Source organism: Crocodylus siamensis, chromosome 1, assembly GCF_052110815.1.
Source record: "Crocodylus siamensis isolate JL-2025a chromosome 1, ASM5211081v1, whole genome shotgun sequence".
NCBI classification, from domain to species: domain Eukaryota; kingdom Metazoa; phylum Chordata; order Crocodylia; family Crocodylidae; genus Crocodylus; species Crocodylus siamensis.
This window is the reverse complement of record NC_143395.1, coordinates 376,031,070-376,049,232: the sequence shown is the minus strand read 5'-3', so window position 1 is coordinate 376,049,232 and position 18,163 is coordinate 376,031,070. Positions and strand designations below refer to the sequence as shown.

Sequence of the window (18,163 nt, the reverse complement as noted above, 5' to 3'; positions counted from 1 at the left end):
CTGGCATGATGGGGAACCGGGGCAGAAATGGAACATAGAGATGCTCTGGCCAGCAGTCAGAGTGTCTCACCGGAGGACCAAGGCTCTTTTTCCCCCCAGTGCTGTTCTTTGCTACTGGAAAATCCTGGTAGGAAATTTTATACCCGGCACTGCCAATCTGCAGCCAGGCACATGTTTTAACATTCCATGTACGCAGTTTGTGACACCACAAAGAGTCGGTGGTGCCACAAACTGCACACCCTCTCTCATCTGGATGCAGCCATTTAGTTATACTGGTGAAAATTCCGTATTTTCACACACCCCCACACCTCCAAATAAGACATGCACCTTGTTTATGGATTTTTTCCAAAGTCATGATCTAAAGCTGATTTTGTCAGAGAGAGGCACTGCTGAAAGATGGCTGCCAGCTTCTTTCCTGGACAAAAAGTAGGAGGGATGGCATCCAGTATCAACCATTTCACAGCCATTCTCAAATTGCCAACAGTTTTTAGCTGCTTATTTTTTGGCAGCAGTGTTTTCATGCTTAAACTCCTCCATGCTTTTATTCTAGTGAAGAAAATCCTCTTAAGACATGTACCCTGATTTTGAGGGCTGTTTTTCTGGGAGGAACAGGTGCATGTAATAGGCAAGGAAATACAGTAAGATCTAAACACATGTGTAAGAATGAAAAAAGCCTCTTACAGATCTCAATGAAGCCAAACCTATATATATCCTTTAGATGATATAGGATTTAAAGCTACTGATTCAAGGTTTATTTACTTTGCATACACACCTGTATACCCCCCCACCCTATGAAAAAAGATCCTCAGTTGTGATATATTGTACTCACAGACTATTTTAAAATAAATATAATAAAATGTGGTTGATACATATTAAATCATGTGATAGTTACATTTTATAACAAGAAAATTTTAAATATACAATGATTACTTACATCATTTTTTGGTCGTGCTCCAGATGACACTGGACATGGCAAACCATCTAGCTCTTGGTAGCCTGCCTTCTTACTTGTACAGATTCCCTTTCTCTGATGATCTCTGTGAGGGTCTGTCTCCACTTTAATAGCACACTGTAAAGAATAAATTCATACTTAATAAAGAAAAGCAATAAAACTTTTAAGAATGGGAACCACAAAAATAACGCAACAATTGGGTTTGTGTCCTTTTTAAGAGTTCTACAATGTGAAATATAAATTAGGGCTGCAATTTTTTTGTATTTAATTTTTTTTATCTGTTTCTATTTCCATATTAGAAATTCAAGCCTTGTCCATAGAGGCATGTAGACAACTATGGCATGAGTAGGAATACCATAAAACAACATAAATGCCAAACAAGAAAAACCCCATTATCTGAGAATAGTAAATGATTTTATTAGAACAACATCCATGACACTTCAAATTAAAAGCTGAGAATGCAGCCAAATCCACTTCCTTGCATCCTGTAATGACTGCTCATGGAGATGTGCCCAGTGTTGTAGAGTTTGACAAGCAATAGGACTTGAGCGTGGCCTCTGAATGATTAATGTAAATTCAGTCACATTCTAAATACACAGTACTTTTTTTCTTCTTTTTCCTGGTTGCATGTGCAGCTCAATATATTTCTGGTTATGTTGAAAAATGTCTACCTTAAAAAACACAGTATGGACTCACATGGCTTCTTGGAATTGCATTTCTTGTTCATTTATAGTTTTAACTATGCATCCTTGAGCTTGCATTTATTAATGGCTACATGGAAAATTTACTCGTCTGCTGATAAGGATCAGCATGTAGCTATGCTACCCCAAAAGGAAAGCTGGCACAGAATTCTATTACACTTTACATGCCCAAATGGCACTTACCTCATCATGTACCTGCCATTTGTGCACTTACCCACCATTGCAGTATTGTTTCTAAGGGTAGCATGGTGCACTGCACATTAGCCAGACAAATTTGTGAGTCTATACACACATACCGTGGGCAAGCATAAACCATAATGTTCTACCTGACTAGCCTGTGACTAGCAGGTAGTAGATGTCAGTAGAAAGCAAAAAACTCCGTTATTTTAACCTCAATACAAGAGTGATTAGGGCATTTCCCCAGATACCAAAAGACCCACATTCAAGATTCACTTGGTGCATCTACAGGTTCATTAATGTGCTGTAATTACGGCACATTAAGTGTAGTACCTGTAAAGACAGGTACTAACTTAATGCGCTATAATTGGCGCTACTGTGTATTAGTCCAGATTAATTTTTTTTATGATGTCAAAGACATCATTAGACTAAATCTACTGCATATTAGCACAGGCTTTGCATGCTGTGCTAATGTGCAGAATTAGTTTTCTTCACATTAGGTGTTTCATGTAGACATGTCCACTGTTACACAGGGAAGATGTGACCCTGCATCTTTCTGACCTTTCAGCAGAGTGCTCTGTCAGACAAGACAGACTGACAAGACAGTCAGTGTCCTGTACAGCCTCTTGTTGAAGCTGGCCCCCTAGGCAGCCAATAGGAGGATATGTGAGGCCAGAGGAAGAAATAAAGTTGGCAGGTCTGTGGCTCATTGAGACAGCTGCCTCTTAAGAAGAGAGAAGGCTCCACTGTGCACCCTTGCAGAAGCTTTCCCAATGCTCTCCATCCATTTTATTCAGTGATTACTAAATACAAAGTGCAGTGGCTCAGCTTTAAAAGGGGAAGCAAAAAGGTTACAGCATAATGCCTAAGCTGTGGCCCAGTGTTGAAAATATTACTGTAGAAAGTCAGGGGGGTCCAGGTTTGAGTGCCCTCATCACTAGACTATTGGCATGAAGCCTGGAAGAGTTCTCCTCATCTTGGGCCTTACATGCCAAAAACCAGCCTGGTCTGAGTACAGCCTCCTATGCATGCTCAATCGCTGTGTGGACACTTACATATCCATGCTGCAGGTAGACTAGGACTTCATGTAAGTACCAAAATATGGGAGGCACATGGCTGGAAAACTGCCATGTAGGCATGTAAAGGGAAATAGGATTCTGTCCTAAGAACCTTAGCTCATTCTCTGGCTGTCTTCCTCAATGAAGGGTGGTTTAATCTGCTGCAGGCCAGTAATGCATTACTGTATTTTCTCACATATAACACATACCTTTTCCGTAAAATTCAGCTGCTGAAAATTGGGGTTAATATAAGCAAAGAAATATAGTAATACCATTTTCTGCCTCTGCTGGTGGAAAGGAAAAATAAAGCTGCACATGCTGCACAGGGGGCAGTGCAATGAACACGAGGCTCCCTAACTGCTGGCTTTCTCTTTCCTTTGGCAGAAGCTCATGCTTCAAAAGCCGCTACTCATTTATTTACTGCTACTTACCAGTATTTTCAAAGACAGGTCTTGTTTTCTTCATTCTGCCGTTAAAAAAATAAGGTGCATACCTCAGGTAAGCATCTTATTTGGGAGTGTGATGTATACGAGAAGACGGTATTTCCCCTGACACATTTTGGAAGCTATAAGACAGTGGGCGCATCTACATGAGACACTGACTGAGCAGTAGCTGAAAAATACTGTGCAGTACTATGTTGCAGGATGGAAAGTGTTAGTATTATTAGGCTACTGCACAACAGCAGCACCAAAACGGGGCCCCTACTCTGTTACTGAGAAGGGAGGACAGAGCCCAGGGGGCCAGCAGGTCCGACAAGCCCAGGCACAGGTCTAAAAGAGGGGGAAAGACTGAAACAAGCAGTTACAACCAGAGCCAGCAGCAGTGACAAGGAGCTCTGTAGCTGCCTGATATTGGCCAGGGCAGGCAGCCCCGGGAGGCAGGTGACCAGCAGGAGGAGGAGACAGAGAGCCCTATAAACACAGGCCCTGCAGGCTGCATGGCAAACAAGCTCCTTGCTGAGAAGCAGCCAAGGAGTACCTGAATAACTGCTGGGAGCTACTGGCCAGACTGAGAGTCGTAAGGAGGGTCAAACCTGAGAGGTGGCTGCCCTGGGTGCTTGCCTGCCTGCCCCTTGATGGGGGGAAGCTACCCCTTTAGGTTAAAGGAATAGTATCCTATTTTTTCTATTTAGTGTCATTCGATTACCCAGGAGGAGAGAGTTTTGGTTATAGCCAGGGGGCTTTTCTTTTGGTTAGGGTTTGCAACCGGTGGCTTGGGTTTGCGATTAAAGGGCTGGTTTGGAAGTCCCACTGGTGCCGGAAGGACACATATCAGCCCTGAGCACTGCTGAGGGCAGGCTCAAGGCATTGTGAGAAAGTAGCAAGCCCAGAGCAGGGCACGTGGGGACCAGCAAACCCAGGGCTCAGAGCAGGGCACAGTGTGGGGGGCAGTGAGCTTGGAGCAGGGCAGAGAAGCCTGCAGCAGGAGGAGATAAGGCTTGAAACCAAAGCCATCCCAGCACAGTAAGCCTAGGCCATGGGATACAGCTGAGAGAAAGAGAGACTGAGGCCGGAAGGGCCAAGTTCTGACAAACACATCCGAGTGCTCCAGACATTAGCTAGCTCACTAACAAAGGGCTGGGACCTAGTTTGGGAACCTCTGAGGCAGTCTATGTCAGATACAGAACACAATATCTAGTCACAGCAGGCAAGAGACAGGAGATACCCTCAGAAGAGGAAACTGAGCTGGAGCTGGACAGCCACCAGGGGGCATTAATCACCTCCCCTTCCCTCCCCTGGGACAGCGGCTTGTTACAGTCCATTTGCAGGCACTATTGTGCAGTAACTCGTTATTGTATATGCATTTAGTACTTGATAAGACAAGTAGTAAATAAATGTGCAGTAATGAGAACACACAATAGCATCTTGTGTAGATCATCCAGTGTTTGAGTTTGACAAACAATAAGACTTGGGCATGGCCTATGGATGATTTGAGAAGAATTAAGAATATTTCAAAGGAAATAATAAGAAAAAATATATAATCTGAAGGTACAGCTCTGTTTTATTGAAAATTATCTCTTTGATATAAAAATCATAGTGCTATTTAAATATTATTTCTGTTTTTCTTTAATCAGTACTGTATTGCTGACTGATGCAATTAGACAAACTCAGTTCTCAAATCTTTTATTTTTTCTATTACCCACAGTAGAAATTTGTAAATAAAATGGAAACTAGACAAATGGTTTCTATGTAAGTGGAAGATACTGTGCACAGCAAGACATTTTCATGCTGCAAAGTATTTCATGTATAAAGTATGAATATAATAATTTCTGAGAAATATTTTTCCAAGGGACATTTTAGATGAACTGTTCTACTAAATTACTGTTTTTAAAAACTAGTGAGATAGTTCTATTATTACTTTCAAATGAAAGGGGAACCTTTTTTGGGTAGTGATGCTTAATACGTCAGAATAATTTTGGTGACTTTTTCAGAAAATAACTTCATGCCAGGTAGACTGCTTTCTGCTTTCTCTTGACCAGGCATTTAATCATCCGCTGTGTCCTATTTCCCAATGTAAAACTAAATGGCAGCATCTTGAAACTTGTAGAAATGCAAAAAGAGGAGTGGCAAATGATTTTTTTTAATTATTTAAAATTGCAGAACATGGCTGATAAATAAGTCATGTCTTAAATACTGTTCACTTAAAAATGTACTAACTCCTCCCTCCATGATTTTACATGCATTTCATTAACAATATGAATTCCTGTCACTCCAAGCTAAATATTTAGTTTTACTCTTCCATGTAAAATTTGTATCCAGTAGAGAATGAGTCATAAAAAATGTGAGAAAAAACCCTAGAGAATCTTCAAAGAGTTCAATTAGCAGATTAAAAAAACCCTTCACAAGAAAGTGGACCAGTTCAACCAAGTGATTAAATTATAGTCTATCCTCCTGAGATTCAGTATCTGCTGCACAAAAAAATATTCTATCATCAATTAAAAATATTTTCGCATCTTCATGTGATTTATCTTCAAGTGGAAGCTCCAAACATGTTTTTCATATATATGGCAAAGTGACCTATGACTGAAATCTTATACCTGTGACTTATCACATTATCTGAACTTATTTATGTCAAAAACTCTTTTGAAACTACTTGCCTCAATTACAGTTTATGCAAAGAAATTAAGAGTGAAATGTATGGACTGATTAATCACAATACCCATTTCTTAAGTAAAAGATCATGCAAGTTGCAATTAGAAGGAAGTATATCAGTTGGAAAGAACTTTGTCCATGTTAGTGTGGATGACAATAATAAAATATTTAATGGACACAGAACTAATTACTACCTTTACTAATATAAAGACTGTCTTTTAAGAAATAAGGTCAAAATAGGACAAAATGTTAAAAAAAAAAATGTTTTTTAAATAATGCACCAATATAGCAGCATATTTCCTTATAATGCATATGCTGCATGCTGCTTTGGTTCTGCCGTATACTTATAACTTTTATACCTGACATCCTTTTATTTTTTACATATTACATTAAAAAAAAATTGTATAGTTAATTCTTTTGTTATCTTTCATAAAAAGAAGTATGCTTACTAAAAATCTGCTAGTTATGCTTCCCAGGCTCCCAGATAGCTGCAAGATGCTTGTCCTGTGATGCTTCTCATTATAGCAATCCATTATGAAATCCAAAGAGGGCTTTGTGTTTCACTTCAGAAAAATTACTTCTATTTTAACTAACGATTAAGTCAGAAGAAAAGTTGTAGCATCCTCACATAATCAGAGGGTCTGACTTCTACCCTCAGAAGCAGGCAGTTTTCATATATTTGCTTAAATAATTTAGAATTGGTCTAATAAAAGATATCGGATTTGCTCAAAGAACCTTTTCTGCCTCAGAACTAAACTAAAATTCAACCTAATTTATTGAGTGAGCCTGCTTATTACAGAAAATTTAGTTTTCAAAATCACCCCCTATTGGGGCATTGTTACGGAGTGGGGCCTGCGAGGGGCCGTGAGCTCTCTAGCACCCCGTGCCATGTCATTAAGGTGATCCAGCACCCTCTTCTTGCCCACCACGTCTTTGTTCTTATTAAGTTCAGTAAGGGACACTGCCTACTTTCACCCCTTGACACCGCGCTGGTATTACCTCCGTTCCAAGTGGGGTGCTCCAAAACCCCCAGCCCTATGGGCAATGCGTGCCTCCTATCTCCCCTTAGCACGCCCCAAACCTCGCAGCTGTTCCTGGATGTTGTTCTGCCCTTGCCCTCCGGTGCCCTTTCTGGCACCCCTTGGGCTTGTCCTGCCCTGGTGCCCCTCTCTGGCACCCCCGGGCCTGTCACTCACCTGGCGCCCGTCTCTGAACCTCCTGGACCTATCACGCCACTGGCCCCCTTTACCGGCGCCCCTGGGTTGGTCACACGTCTGTCGCCCCTTTACCAGTGCCTCTGGGCCGGTTAAACAACCTGCACCCTGTTACCAGCGCCCCTGGACTGCTGCTGCAACCTACACCCCGCTACCGGCGCCTCTGGGCTTGCCGTGCCCAGGCCTCACCCCACTGGGCCTATCTTGCAGTTTTTTCCCCGCTCCTTGCCCTCTGGAGCCTCTCGCCCCCTTCTAGGGCCTTTGCCGCACCTCCCGCGCTTCTCGCCCCTCTAGGGCCTTTGCCGCGCCTCCCTCGCCCATTGCCCCCTCTGGGGCCTATGCCGCGCCTTTCACGGCTGGGGCTATGACCCCCACACACTGAGCGCCTCTCCAGCACTTGTCACGCTGTGCCACTGTGGCACTACTCACTGTGCCCCCGCTGGGTACCGGGAACCCCCAAGCTACTGGGGAGCCCCCGTGAGGCCTCCTCGCACCCCTACAGCCTCACCCGGTCCTCCGGTGTAACCATAAGTAAACCAAAGAGTCAGCCAGCCGGCTACAACATAACATAAGCGCTAAGCTTATAATACAAACTCCACACAATGCTGACTCTCAGCCATATATCTGTCCAGGCTCTCTCTCTCCCCTTGCATCATTGCAGCCAGTCAGATTGCCACCACTGACTCTGCTGCTCAGCTCTCCTGCAGAGCTGCGGCTCCTGCAGCTGCCAGAGGGGAACTGCTACTCTGGCTCCAGCCTGGGCAGTTTATAAAGGCCCGGCCCTGCCCCCTTCTGGTCACCTGACCTGTCTGGTTGCTGCGGCAACCAGCACCTGAGCTGCCCCTGGTGATTGGCAGCTCCTTAACCCTATATTAGTCACAGGACACCTCCTTGATCCTGTGACAGGCATCTCTGGAATACTGACATTTTTGAGCTTTAACACCAAATTTTCTTACACCTATTGGGGCTCACTGCAAATCACATGATGCGAATATTTAAAAGTTAATTTCTCTTTTATTTTAGTTTAAAGCCTACCTTCCCTGCCAAAATATATAAATCTCTTCATAGAAGTTTGTCTGAAGCTGTTGATTCTTTTGCATATAGATAAACTGAACTGCTTGCACAAGAAAGCATCGGGTGACCAAGCAACATCATAAACAAAACCTAAATGGCATGGCAAGGGAGCCTGACCTTGTTCATCTGGTGTCTAAACAAAATGCAGGCAGTCCTCGGACTTACAACAATTGGTTCCTGAAAACCATGTCTTAAGTCGAAACATCATAACTCGGAATCGATTTTCCTATAGGAACAATGTTATAGGTGGAGGATTGGTTCCTGAATCGAGGCCCAATACCCTATTTTCATAAAATATAAGCCAGAATTTTGTACTCAATCAAGCATAGATGAATAATATAGCTACATTAATGTATTTATATTGTAAATAGCAATCATTGATTTGGAAGGACTTCTTTGAGGTGACTTTGCTAGACTTTTTGAAGCGTTCTTGGTTGGACTTTTTGAAGGGTTCTTGGCTTTTCAGAAGACTTGACTGCAGGTTTTTCTGGAATTTTGTCTGCTTTCTTAAAGAATGTATCCAAGGAAGTTTGGACAGATGTTCACCAGGGGAGATGAGCAACGCAGCGAACTTGTTCACTGGCATGGTGTAGCAGCGGATCAAGCATTGTAAAGTCAAAATTGACATCAGAAAGTCAAAGGGTGTCAATTTATAAACATCTACGTGCCGTTCGGTGTAGCTCAAAACATCTTAAAGTCAACGACTGCCTGTAGACTGACCCCACCCAGAGCTTCATAGGCTAGAGGTGAAGTCTGACAAGCAATGTCATATTGCTTGTTGATTTGTGACCCCATAGTCTAAGGCAAGTCCTCACTATCACAGTTGTATTTTATCTAATTCTATTCAATATTAGTTACAGAAACAAGAAAACAAAACAGTCCTCACAGGAATATGCTGTTATTGACTGGGCTTTGATCATGGCTTCCACGAACGCTATCATTTGTAATTAAGCAAGAGACTACTTTTTGCAGTTCATGTGGTGGTCTCAGCTGGTCAAACAAGAAATGAACCTATTCAATGGCTGTTATGGTCAGAAACCCCGTGAACCTCACCTTGATCAGCCAATCATGTAGTACAGTGGTTCTCAACCTTTTTTGTACCAGGACTCATTTGTAAACATCACTGTCCTGACCCAGTGCCCCTCACTCCTGACCCACTGCACCCACCCCCAGCCCTCCACTGTGTGAGGCAATAGGGGCCCACAAGCAGCTCCTTGCAAGCTGGAACTCTGGCAGCCTGTACAGAAAAAGCCAAAGTTTCCTACATTTTTCTCTTTTAAAGGAGAATCCATTTTTTAAAGTTTGTTGGCAACCCTCTCATATATTCTTATGACCCGCTTTTGGGTCACAACCCATGGGTTGAGAAATGCTAATTTAGCACATAGGGAGCAGTTGTGGACATCTTTTCCCCTCAGCCACCATCACTCTATTTTTATGAAGACTCATTGCTGTAGGGAGTGTGAATGGCAGTACTTTGCACTGATAATATTTGGTCACCGTGAAGTTCATGTAGTCTCTGGGAGATGGGTGGACAGTTACATGAAAGTGCTCTTCCTGCTCAATCTTTACAGGTTGAAGATACAGCACAGGTTTTATTCCTTGTTCATCCAGGAAGTAACAGATCACAAGCCTTTTCTTCTGTGCTCTAATATTCTACCTGAATCACCTAAAGTCCTAAACAAAGCAAACCCCCCCCAACACCCAAAAAAAAAAAAGGGAAAAAGGTGCCACTCCTTTTATCAATACATCCTCATGTGAAGGGTCCCTCAAAGGCGATGTGAAAGGTAAGTGGCTAACAGTAGGTCCTGATTTCATAGATTTCATAGACATCAGGGCTGGAAGGGACCTCAGGAGATCGAGTCCAGCTCCCTGCCCAAAGGGCAGGAAGTCAGCTGGGGTCATAGGATCTCAGCAAGATAAGCATCCAATTTACTCTTGAAGGTGTTCAATGTAGGTGCTTGAACCACCTCCGCTGGCAGACTGTTCCAGACCTTGGGGGCTCAGACAGTAAAGAAATTCTTCCTTATGTCCAGCCTGAAACGGTCTTGCAGGAGTTTGTGACCGTTCGACCTAGTCATCCCTTGGGGCGCTCTGGTGAACAAACGTTCCCCCAGATCCTGGTGGTCACCCTTGATAAACTTATAGGTGGCCACCAGATCACCCCTGAGCCTGCGCTTTTCCAGGCTAAAGAGTCCCATGGCTCTCAGCCTATCATCGTAAGATCTGTTTTCCTGACCTCTGATCATGTGCGTGGCTCTCCTCTGGACTCTCTCAAGCTTCTCCACATCCTTTTTGAATTGTGGAGCCCAAAACTGGATGCAGTACTCCAGCCGCGGCCTCACGAAGGCCGAGTACAAGGGGAGAATGACGTCCCGGGATTTGCTCGAGAAGCATCTATGGATGCAAGCCAGCATTTTGGTCGCTTTACTACCCACAGCATCGCATTGCAGGCTCATGTTCATCTTGTGGTCAATGATGACCCCCAAATCTCTTTCTTCTGTAGTGCTATCCAACGTAGCACTGCCAAGGCTATAAGGATGCTGCAGGTTTTTCCTCCCAAGGTGGAGAACCTTGCATTTTTCAGTGTTAAACACCATGAGGTTCTCGTCTGCTCATTTGCTGAGCTTGTCCTGGTCAGCCTGGATCACCCGCCTATCTTCTGATGTGTATGCTTTGCCCCAAAGTTTGGTGTCATCGGCGAACTTGGCCAGTCCGCTCCTGACTCCAATGTCCACATCGTTAATGAAGATGTTGAACACTATGGGTCCAAGGACAGAGCCTTGAGGGACCCCACTGGTCACAGGGCACCACGATGAGTGACTGCCATCAATTACAACCCTCTGGGTCTGACCACGGAGCCAATTTCCCAGCCAGCGGATCGTGGTAGAGCCAAGGCCACAACTGGGCAGTTTGGCCAAGAGGTGATCATGGGATACCAGATCAAAAGCTTTTTTGAAGTCAAGATATATGACATCAATCTCTTCTCCCTGGTCCAGGTGATAGGTCACCTGGTCATAGAAGGAAATGAGATTAGTCAAACAAGACCTACCCGCAACAAACCCATGCTGGCTATCCCTTAGGATGTTAGCCTGGGCCAGTCCATCAAGGATGGCCTCCTTAATAAACTTTTCTAAGATCTTCCCCAGGATAGAAGTCAGGCTAATGGGCCTGTAATTAGCTGGATCCACTCTCCTCCCTTTCTTGAAGATTGGCACCACATTGGCCTTCTTCCAGTCTTCCTAGCAGGGTTCCCTCCATTGTCTCCTCCCCTCCAGCTCCCCTGTCCCTGTCTCCTATTGACCAGCCTGGAGTCAGGGTCCAGCTCCCTGCTGCAGCAGGCAGGGACTGCCCGAATCACCAAAAGTCTCCAAATCAATCAATTTGGACCTGTTAACTGGTCTCCCCATTTGATTCGGATTTGGAGATTTGGCAACCGAATTGGGCCAAATCTCCTCTGAATTGAATCAGCACCCAAAGCTTCACACAGCCCTACTTTTCATCAGTAGATCTCAAATCACTTTACAATGGAAAAAGGAACAGGACTGGTAACCATGTTGGATGTGATGGAAGAGAAGTCTGGAGCAAGGCAGAAACGAACAAGGTAGTTTTTTAACATTCTGGACTTACTATTATGTACCTTCTGAAAGTACACTCAAATCTGTGTTCTAGAGCAGGGTTGACAAGTATATAGCAGAGAAGGAGGAAGATTAGTGATTCCCATTGTGTGTTCATTTCTTCTTTGGAGAGAAGTCCAGCTTATTGAACCAATAAAATGGACTCCGTCTTGTCTGTGGCTGATGGAAGTTTGCCATGCTATATGGGGATGGTGTTTATGTCTCCCAGAAGCTCAAGGTGGCCCTAAATTCTTTCAGGGCATGTACAGTATTGTCTATACCAGGGTTGTTCAACTGCGGAGTGATCAGAGGCCATAGGCTGCATGGGCCATGGGCATTCCCTGAGCCACGTGCTGCATGAGCTGTGCAGGCTGCCCCACCATGCAAGCTGCATGGACTCCCTGGACTCCCGTGGGCTATGCTATCCCACCCACAGAGGCAGGAGCAGAAAACAGAAGCTATTGGAGGAAGGGGGAGCCTAGAGACCCCAGCAGCATCAGGAGCATGGGAGGGAAACAGCAGCCAGGCAGGAACCCACTGGCTGCAAGTCGAACAGCCTTGTTTGATATGTTTGCCCAAAAGTTCCATTTTCTTGAAAAGAAGATTTTCTTTTGTGGTTTGTACTTCCTTGAGGATAGCCAAAACCTGTAGCCACGAGGCTCTTCCTATTTTACAACAATAATCAAGGATCTGCCCATGTCTGAGATGTCCAAGGCCATTTCTTCCTTATTGTTGTGATAGATTAACTGGGAACGGCACCATCCAGTGCCTCATTAGAAAATTATATTTAGTCAAGGGAGGTTAGTAATTAGAAATGCAAAGTTGCAAATAGGCTATCTTGATGAACAGATCAATTTTCTCTGGTTTCTTATTGTCTAAGTACACTTTTGAAGGATCTGGATTTCTCTTGGATGAAACAAGCAACTAACAACCAAAGATCAGAGTAAGAGTAGACATAGTTAAGCCCCTTCTGGTGGCCATGTTACAGTTTTTGACCCTTTTCACTGCAGCTGAAATAATGGAGGTTTCTGCCACAAGTTTAGAGAGGTCAAGCATTCCCCTGTTGATTGGAAGGGCAATTCTTACAGGCCCTGATGCCAATAGGGTATGGAACAGTCAGTGCAAGTTTCTTGCGTCTACTGATATCTAAAGTGTTTGTTTCTCTCATTGGTGATATTGGTAAGCTTTAAAAATCACCTAGTGCTGTTACTGACACATTCACATCTTTTGGGGGAGAGATGCTGTTCTCCCCATTCTGCAATAAATGGTGCCAGACTTCCTCTCAGTCTGATATCATTGGTTTGGCCATAGGTGACAGCAAAAAAATGTGAGCACCACCATTTCTTTCAATGAGATGGCAAGTAGGTTCAAGAGGTTTAGAGCCGGTTGTGGCTTGTTTCCTCGTCACAGTGAAACTGTAATGTTCTGTTTAACAATGAGCCTTCAGGTCTGTTCAGTAGATTACCTGCTGACCAGAGGATGGATGCTTCTTGTTTGAAGGCGTTAAAAAGATGTGACCTGGTGAAGAAGGCAAGCAGTGTGTTTCCTCCAGAGAACTGTTGAGGTAAACAGTGATCTGGGTACTGGGATCTCTTCTTGTGCCTACAGTGGTCTTAGTGCTGGGGATATCTCTCTGCACTGCTGACTCCTTCAAAACGATATGTATTTTCTTACAGGGTTGATGATCAGGGATCCTGGTTTTCTCTGATTAAAAAATCTCCAATTTTTTGGGTTACTTGTTTAAATGCAAAAATTGGTAATTTTTTTTTTAAATCAGAGAAAATCAGGATCTCTGTTGATTGATGGTGCCTGTGTGGTCATTAGTACTAAGGTGCCATGGTATGTTCTGTCTGTACCACAAGGATGACTGCCATATCATTAGCTTCTCTATTGTTTAGGACTAAGCAATCTTATCCTCAGAGGTGTGTTTTGCTTGAGGTATCAACAGTCTTGGCTTGTTTGCTCAAAACGTCCACTCTTGTAACTCACCTTCAGTATTAAAAGGTATCAGCATTTTAGATGACTGTGCTGGGATCCTCAGCAATGTCTTCCTTTTGGCTATCATGGAACTACTGGAGTCAGCTTTTTGTGCATCATGTGTCTACTGGAGGACACTGATTTCTTTAGTATGTAATTGCAGTTGGCATTTGGTTCTTCAGGGTCTGAAGTGTCCTTTCCCCAGCAAAGTGGAGTTTAGCTTGGCTTTCACTCAAGCAAAACAGGTAGTTGCTATGATTGATGGTAGAATCAGGCTATCACACAGTGGTAATAACTTCAAGTCTGAAGGCTTGGAGTTCCCCATGAAGCAGAAGAGAAGAGTGCTTAGCTGTGCTTATACAAAGGGACTGTGTATGAGAAGCATTTTCCTTCTCACTGTCAGATTTGAATAAAATGGACAGAATGATTCCTACCAGAATGCAGATGTAGATAATTACCAAGTCCACAGATAAATGAGTAAAAATAAGTGGATGTTGAAAAGAAGTAGGACTGGCAGTGCAGGGTTGTGTCTTGCTGCCACCTACAGTGAGAACTGAGAGAAGGTCATGGATGCTTTTGCCCTTTGTATGGAAGCATGAGAAGGCACAGGGCACATGCACAGCTCCAATGGACACTTAAAAAAAAAAAGACTAATCTCACAGACATGAGGCACACAAGCACCTACAGTAGAAACAAAAACTAAAAAATATGTACAAATGTAAGTTCTTTGTGTATATCTACCAGTTCTGAAAGAGAAGTAGCAAAGAACAAATTCTTGCCTAACAGAAAGTACCAACTATATAGTATGGCTTCTCAAGACTAAATACTTGCTCCCAAACTAAGAAAATAATTTAGGAAGTTATGAAAAAGATTACCACATGTCATAGCAATATTTATACCAATACACATACAATGTCGACTTTACTATCCTACTAAAATAAACACTAAAGAGTAATTATATTCCTAATGAAAACAGGTATCTCCCTTGCTGTTAGACCTTACCGTCTCTTTGCGCCTTTTTGTACAAGGAGTATTGGTAGGAGAAGAGCCAGCACTGAGAGCCTCTTCAATATCTAAATTCAATTGTTCCAGCTTCTTCATCAGACATGACATAGAGTCTGACCACTCAGATCCTGTTTCTGGCTGGGTCTAAAAGAAAGCCAAATACAGAAATTCTTAAAATATTAAAAGCTGTTCATGAATTGTAATTTTTTTTGTGTCTTCTGATGGTCAACCCTGTCTACCCTCTTGTGACCTCCTCCATTTAGAAAGTTTCAGCTATTATCTCTACCCCACTGATATTTATACACATGCTTTTCCCTGACTAAACACAAGCCAACCACTCCTTGATATCCAAATCTATCTTTAACATTTCATCTTGCATCAAGCACTACCAGCTTAAGCTAAGTAGGCTCATAAACAAGCTCTTTATTTTTTCCTTCCTAAGCTCTTTTGATTTTTATCTTTCTTTATTTGCGTGAAAATAAAATTGATATTTCTCTTTCTCCACTAGGCTCATAACACTGGGGGTCACCCTACAATCCTTACTTTCTTTTTCACTGTACAGGTATGCTATCTTCAGGGCTTACTGCTTTTTCCTATGTATCAATTTGAAATCTGCCTGAATGATCAAAACACTTAACTTCCTACTCATTTTCTGTCTTGCTTGCCTTCCCTTTCATTTTTTACATATTAAAACAACTTGTATAGTCAACTCTTTTGTTATTTCTTTGTTATTAAGGACAGCCCTTGCATGGAGTTCCATTTTTACCCTCAAACTACTTTTTTTTCAGTCATCTCACTTTGACAGAGTATGAATATGTTCACATATACATCATTTCATTTAGTTGATTTTAACAGTCTGTGCACACCAATACTAATAATCCGTTGCAACTCTAGAACACTGTCCTACCAAAACTCTTAAGGTGCTTTACAAACATGAAAGAGTTAAGCCTTGCAACACCTAGGTGAGCTAGGCAAGTCTCTCTTTGATAAATCCTTGTGTTGAATCATGTCCTCTTTTGGAACCAGAAACTGGGACACAGAGAAGATAAGGCCAGATTCTAATACATCTTACAGGTGTAAAGGTGAACTCAGGCACCCAAGTGCTATTCTACTCCACCTTGCTGAGACCCTGAAAGTCTGCTGCTGCTTTTCAGAGATTTGATTTTAAAGGTAAGATTTAAGGGTATGTTACAAAAGTAGATACATTAATGGATCTTCAGGGATTTGAACACTGTGGAACACAATCATACTTAGGTGCCTAAGTCCACTTTAAATGTTCCACAGATAGAATAGGGTCTGGCCCAGGGTGACTTGATGGTCACACAATACAGGGCCCATCTACACATGAAATTTGTGCGATACAATAAACTCCAGTCCATATTGCGCCAGAGTTTATTGCTCCTGGGAGCAGCTTCTTCATGTGTGCCTGGGACCACAGCATCTTGAGCTGGGTTGGAGCAGCCCTGGCTGGCAGAGGGCTGAGGGAGGTCAGCCTGGGGCTGCTCTATCCTGGCTCAAGGTGCTGTGGAGGGGCTGGTTGAGGCACAAGGGTGCTCCAGTATGGGACCAGCCAGTAGGCAGCTCATGAACTGAAACACCCTCATGCCCCAGACAACTCCATCAGCTTCTATGCATCTGTGGCTGCACACTAAAGAATTTTGCCATAGAACAGTACTTGTGTTTGCGAGTGCTAACCTGCAGTAAAGTCAATTACTTTCCTGTAGCCAAATAGGGCTGCACATGTAGTCAGAGAGACTACTGCAAAGCTAATTAGGCAGCTCTGCAGTAAGTGTCTCACATAGATGTGCCCACAGTGTGGCAGAGCCAGAAAAAGTATTGAGAGGAATGCTTATTTAACACCAACATTATGCCTCTCTAACTGGCTTGCCCTTAAAGGAGTTTCTCTCAATTACACCTGAGTGAGAGAAGAGTTATGTCTTAACCAGAAAATCATGCTTTGTTGCTTAGAAAGATAGTTTAGGCTCTAATCGCATTTATTTACTTATTTAGTACCATATTTACTTGGATACAAGACAAGGTTTCCGCCTTCCCCACCCCACATCAGTCTGGGGGAAAAAGCCCCACAACTTTTGATCGAATACAAAAAATCTCATAAAATACTATTAAACTGCTGCCAAAAGCCACATGTACTCAGCAATGGAAACCAACCATGAAGTTGATTAAATGCAGCCAACACTGAGCATGGCTATAAAACACTTCGTCCATATTGGCACACATCCTGATGGGATTTTTGCTCAATACCACAAGGATAGATTAGTGTAGTCCATCTAAATAAGATATGTGGTAGCGCCCATTATGTGCACTCCCTCTTAGCCCTGCATCTCTTTTCCAAGTTGAGGTGAGCCAATACACTGCATACATGTTCACTTCTTCACATCCACAGTTGAGCTGATATTCCTAATGAAGATTTTCTGGAATGATGTAACAATACCTATAAATTAACTAAATATTACATTTAAGAATAAGGGTTACTGTCTTTGGAGCTTTGTAGAGAAGACAATCATTGTAATATTAAATTATGAGTCCAATGCTATGGGACAGGGAGATCCGGGTGATGGGGATCCACTACCCTCCATAAATGCTGACCTCGTGAAGGAACACCTTGAGAAGCTGGATACCTTCAAGTCAGTCGGCCCTGACAATCTGCACCCCAGGGTACTCAAGGAGCGGGCGAGCGTCATAGCCCAGCCCCTGGCACGGATCTTTGAAAACTCCTGGCGCTCTGGTGTAGTGCCCGAAGACTGGAAGAAGGCCAATGTGGTGCCGATCTTCAAGAAAGGGAGGAGAGTGGATCCGGCTAACTACAGGCCCATTAGCCTGACTTCTATCCTGGGGAAGATCTTAGAAAAGTTTATTAAAGAGGCCATCCTCGATGGACTGGCCCAGGCTAACATCCTAAGGGATAGCCAGCATGGGTTTGTTGCGGGTAGGTCTTGTTTGACCAATCTCATTTCCTTCTATGACCAGGTGACCTATCACCTGGACAAGGGAGAAGAGATTGATATCCTATATCTTGACTTCAAAAAAGCTTTTGATCTGGTATCCCATGATCACCTCTTGGCCAAACTGCCCAGTTGTGGCCTTGGCTCCACCACGATCCGCTGGCTGGGAAATTGGCTCCGTGGTTGGACCCAGAGGGTTGTAATTGATGGCAGTCACTCATCGTGGTGCCCTGTGACCAGTGGGGTCCCTCAAGGCTCTGTCCTTGGACCCATAGTGTTCAACATCTTCATTAATGATGTGGACATTGGAGTCAAGAGTGGACTGGCCAAGTTCGC

The 18,163-nt window shown here is 43.3% G+C and overlaps 1 protein-coding gene across 3 annotated transcripts in view; it reads right to left on the bottom strand.

Annotated features, from left to right (window-relative positions):
- The window catches only part of STARD13 (StAR related lipid transfer domain containing 13), a 602,523-nt gene that overhangs the window by 359,055 nt on the left and 225,305 nt on the right, over positions 1–18,163 (bottom strand). For all 3 annotated transcript variants that reach the window (XM_090027662.1, XM_090027653.1, XM_090027672.1), the window contains 2 exons: positions 14,862–15,008; positions 935–1,069 (listed from right to left, as the gene is read on the bottom strand). In XM_090027662.1, coding sequence (XP_089883788.1) covers positions 935–1,069; positions 14,862–15,008 — 282 coding nt within the window. The remainder of the gene's footprint in view (positions 1–934; positions 1,070–14,861; positions 15,009–18,163) is intronic.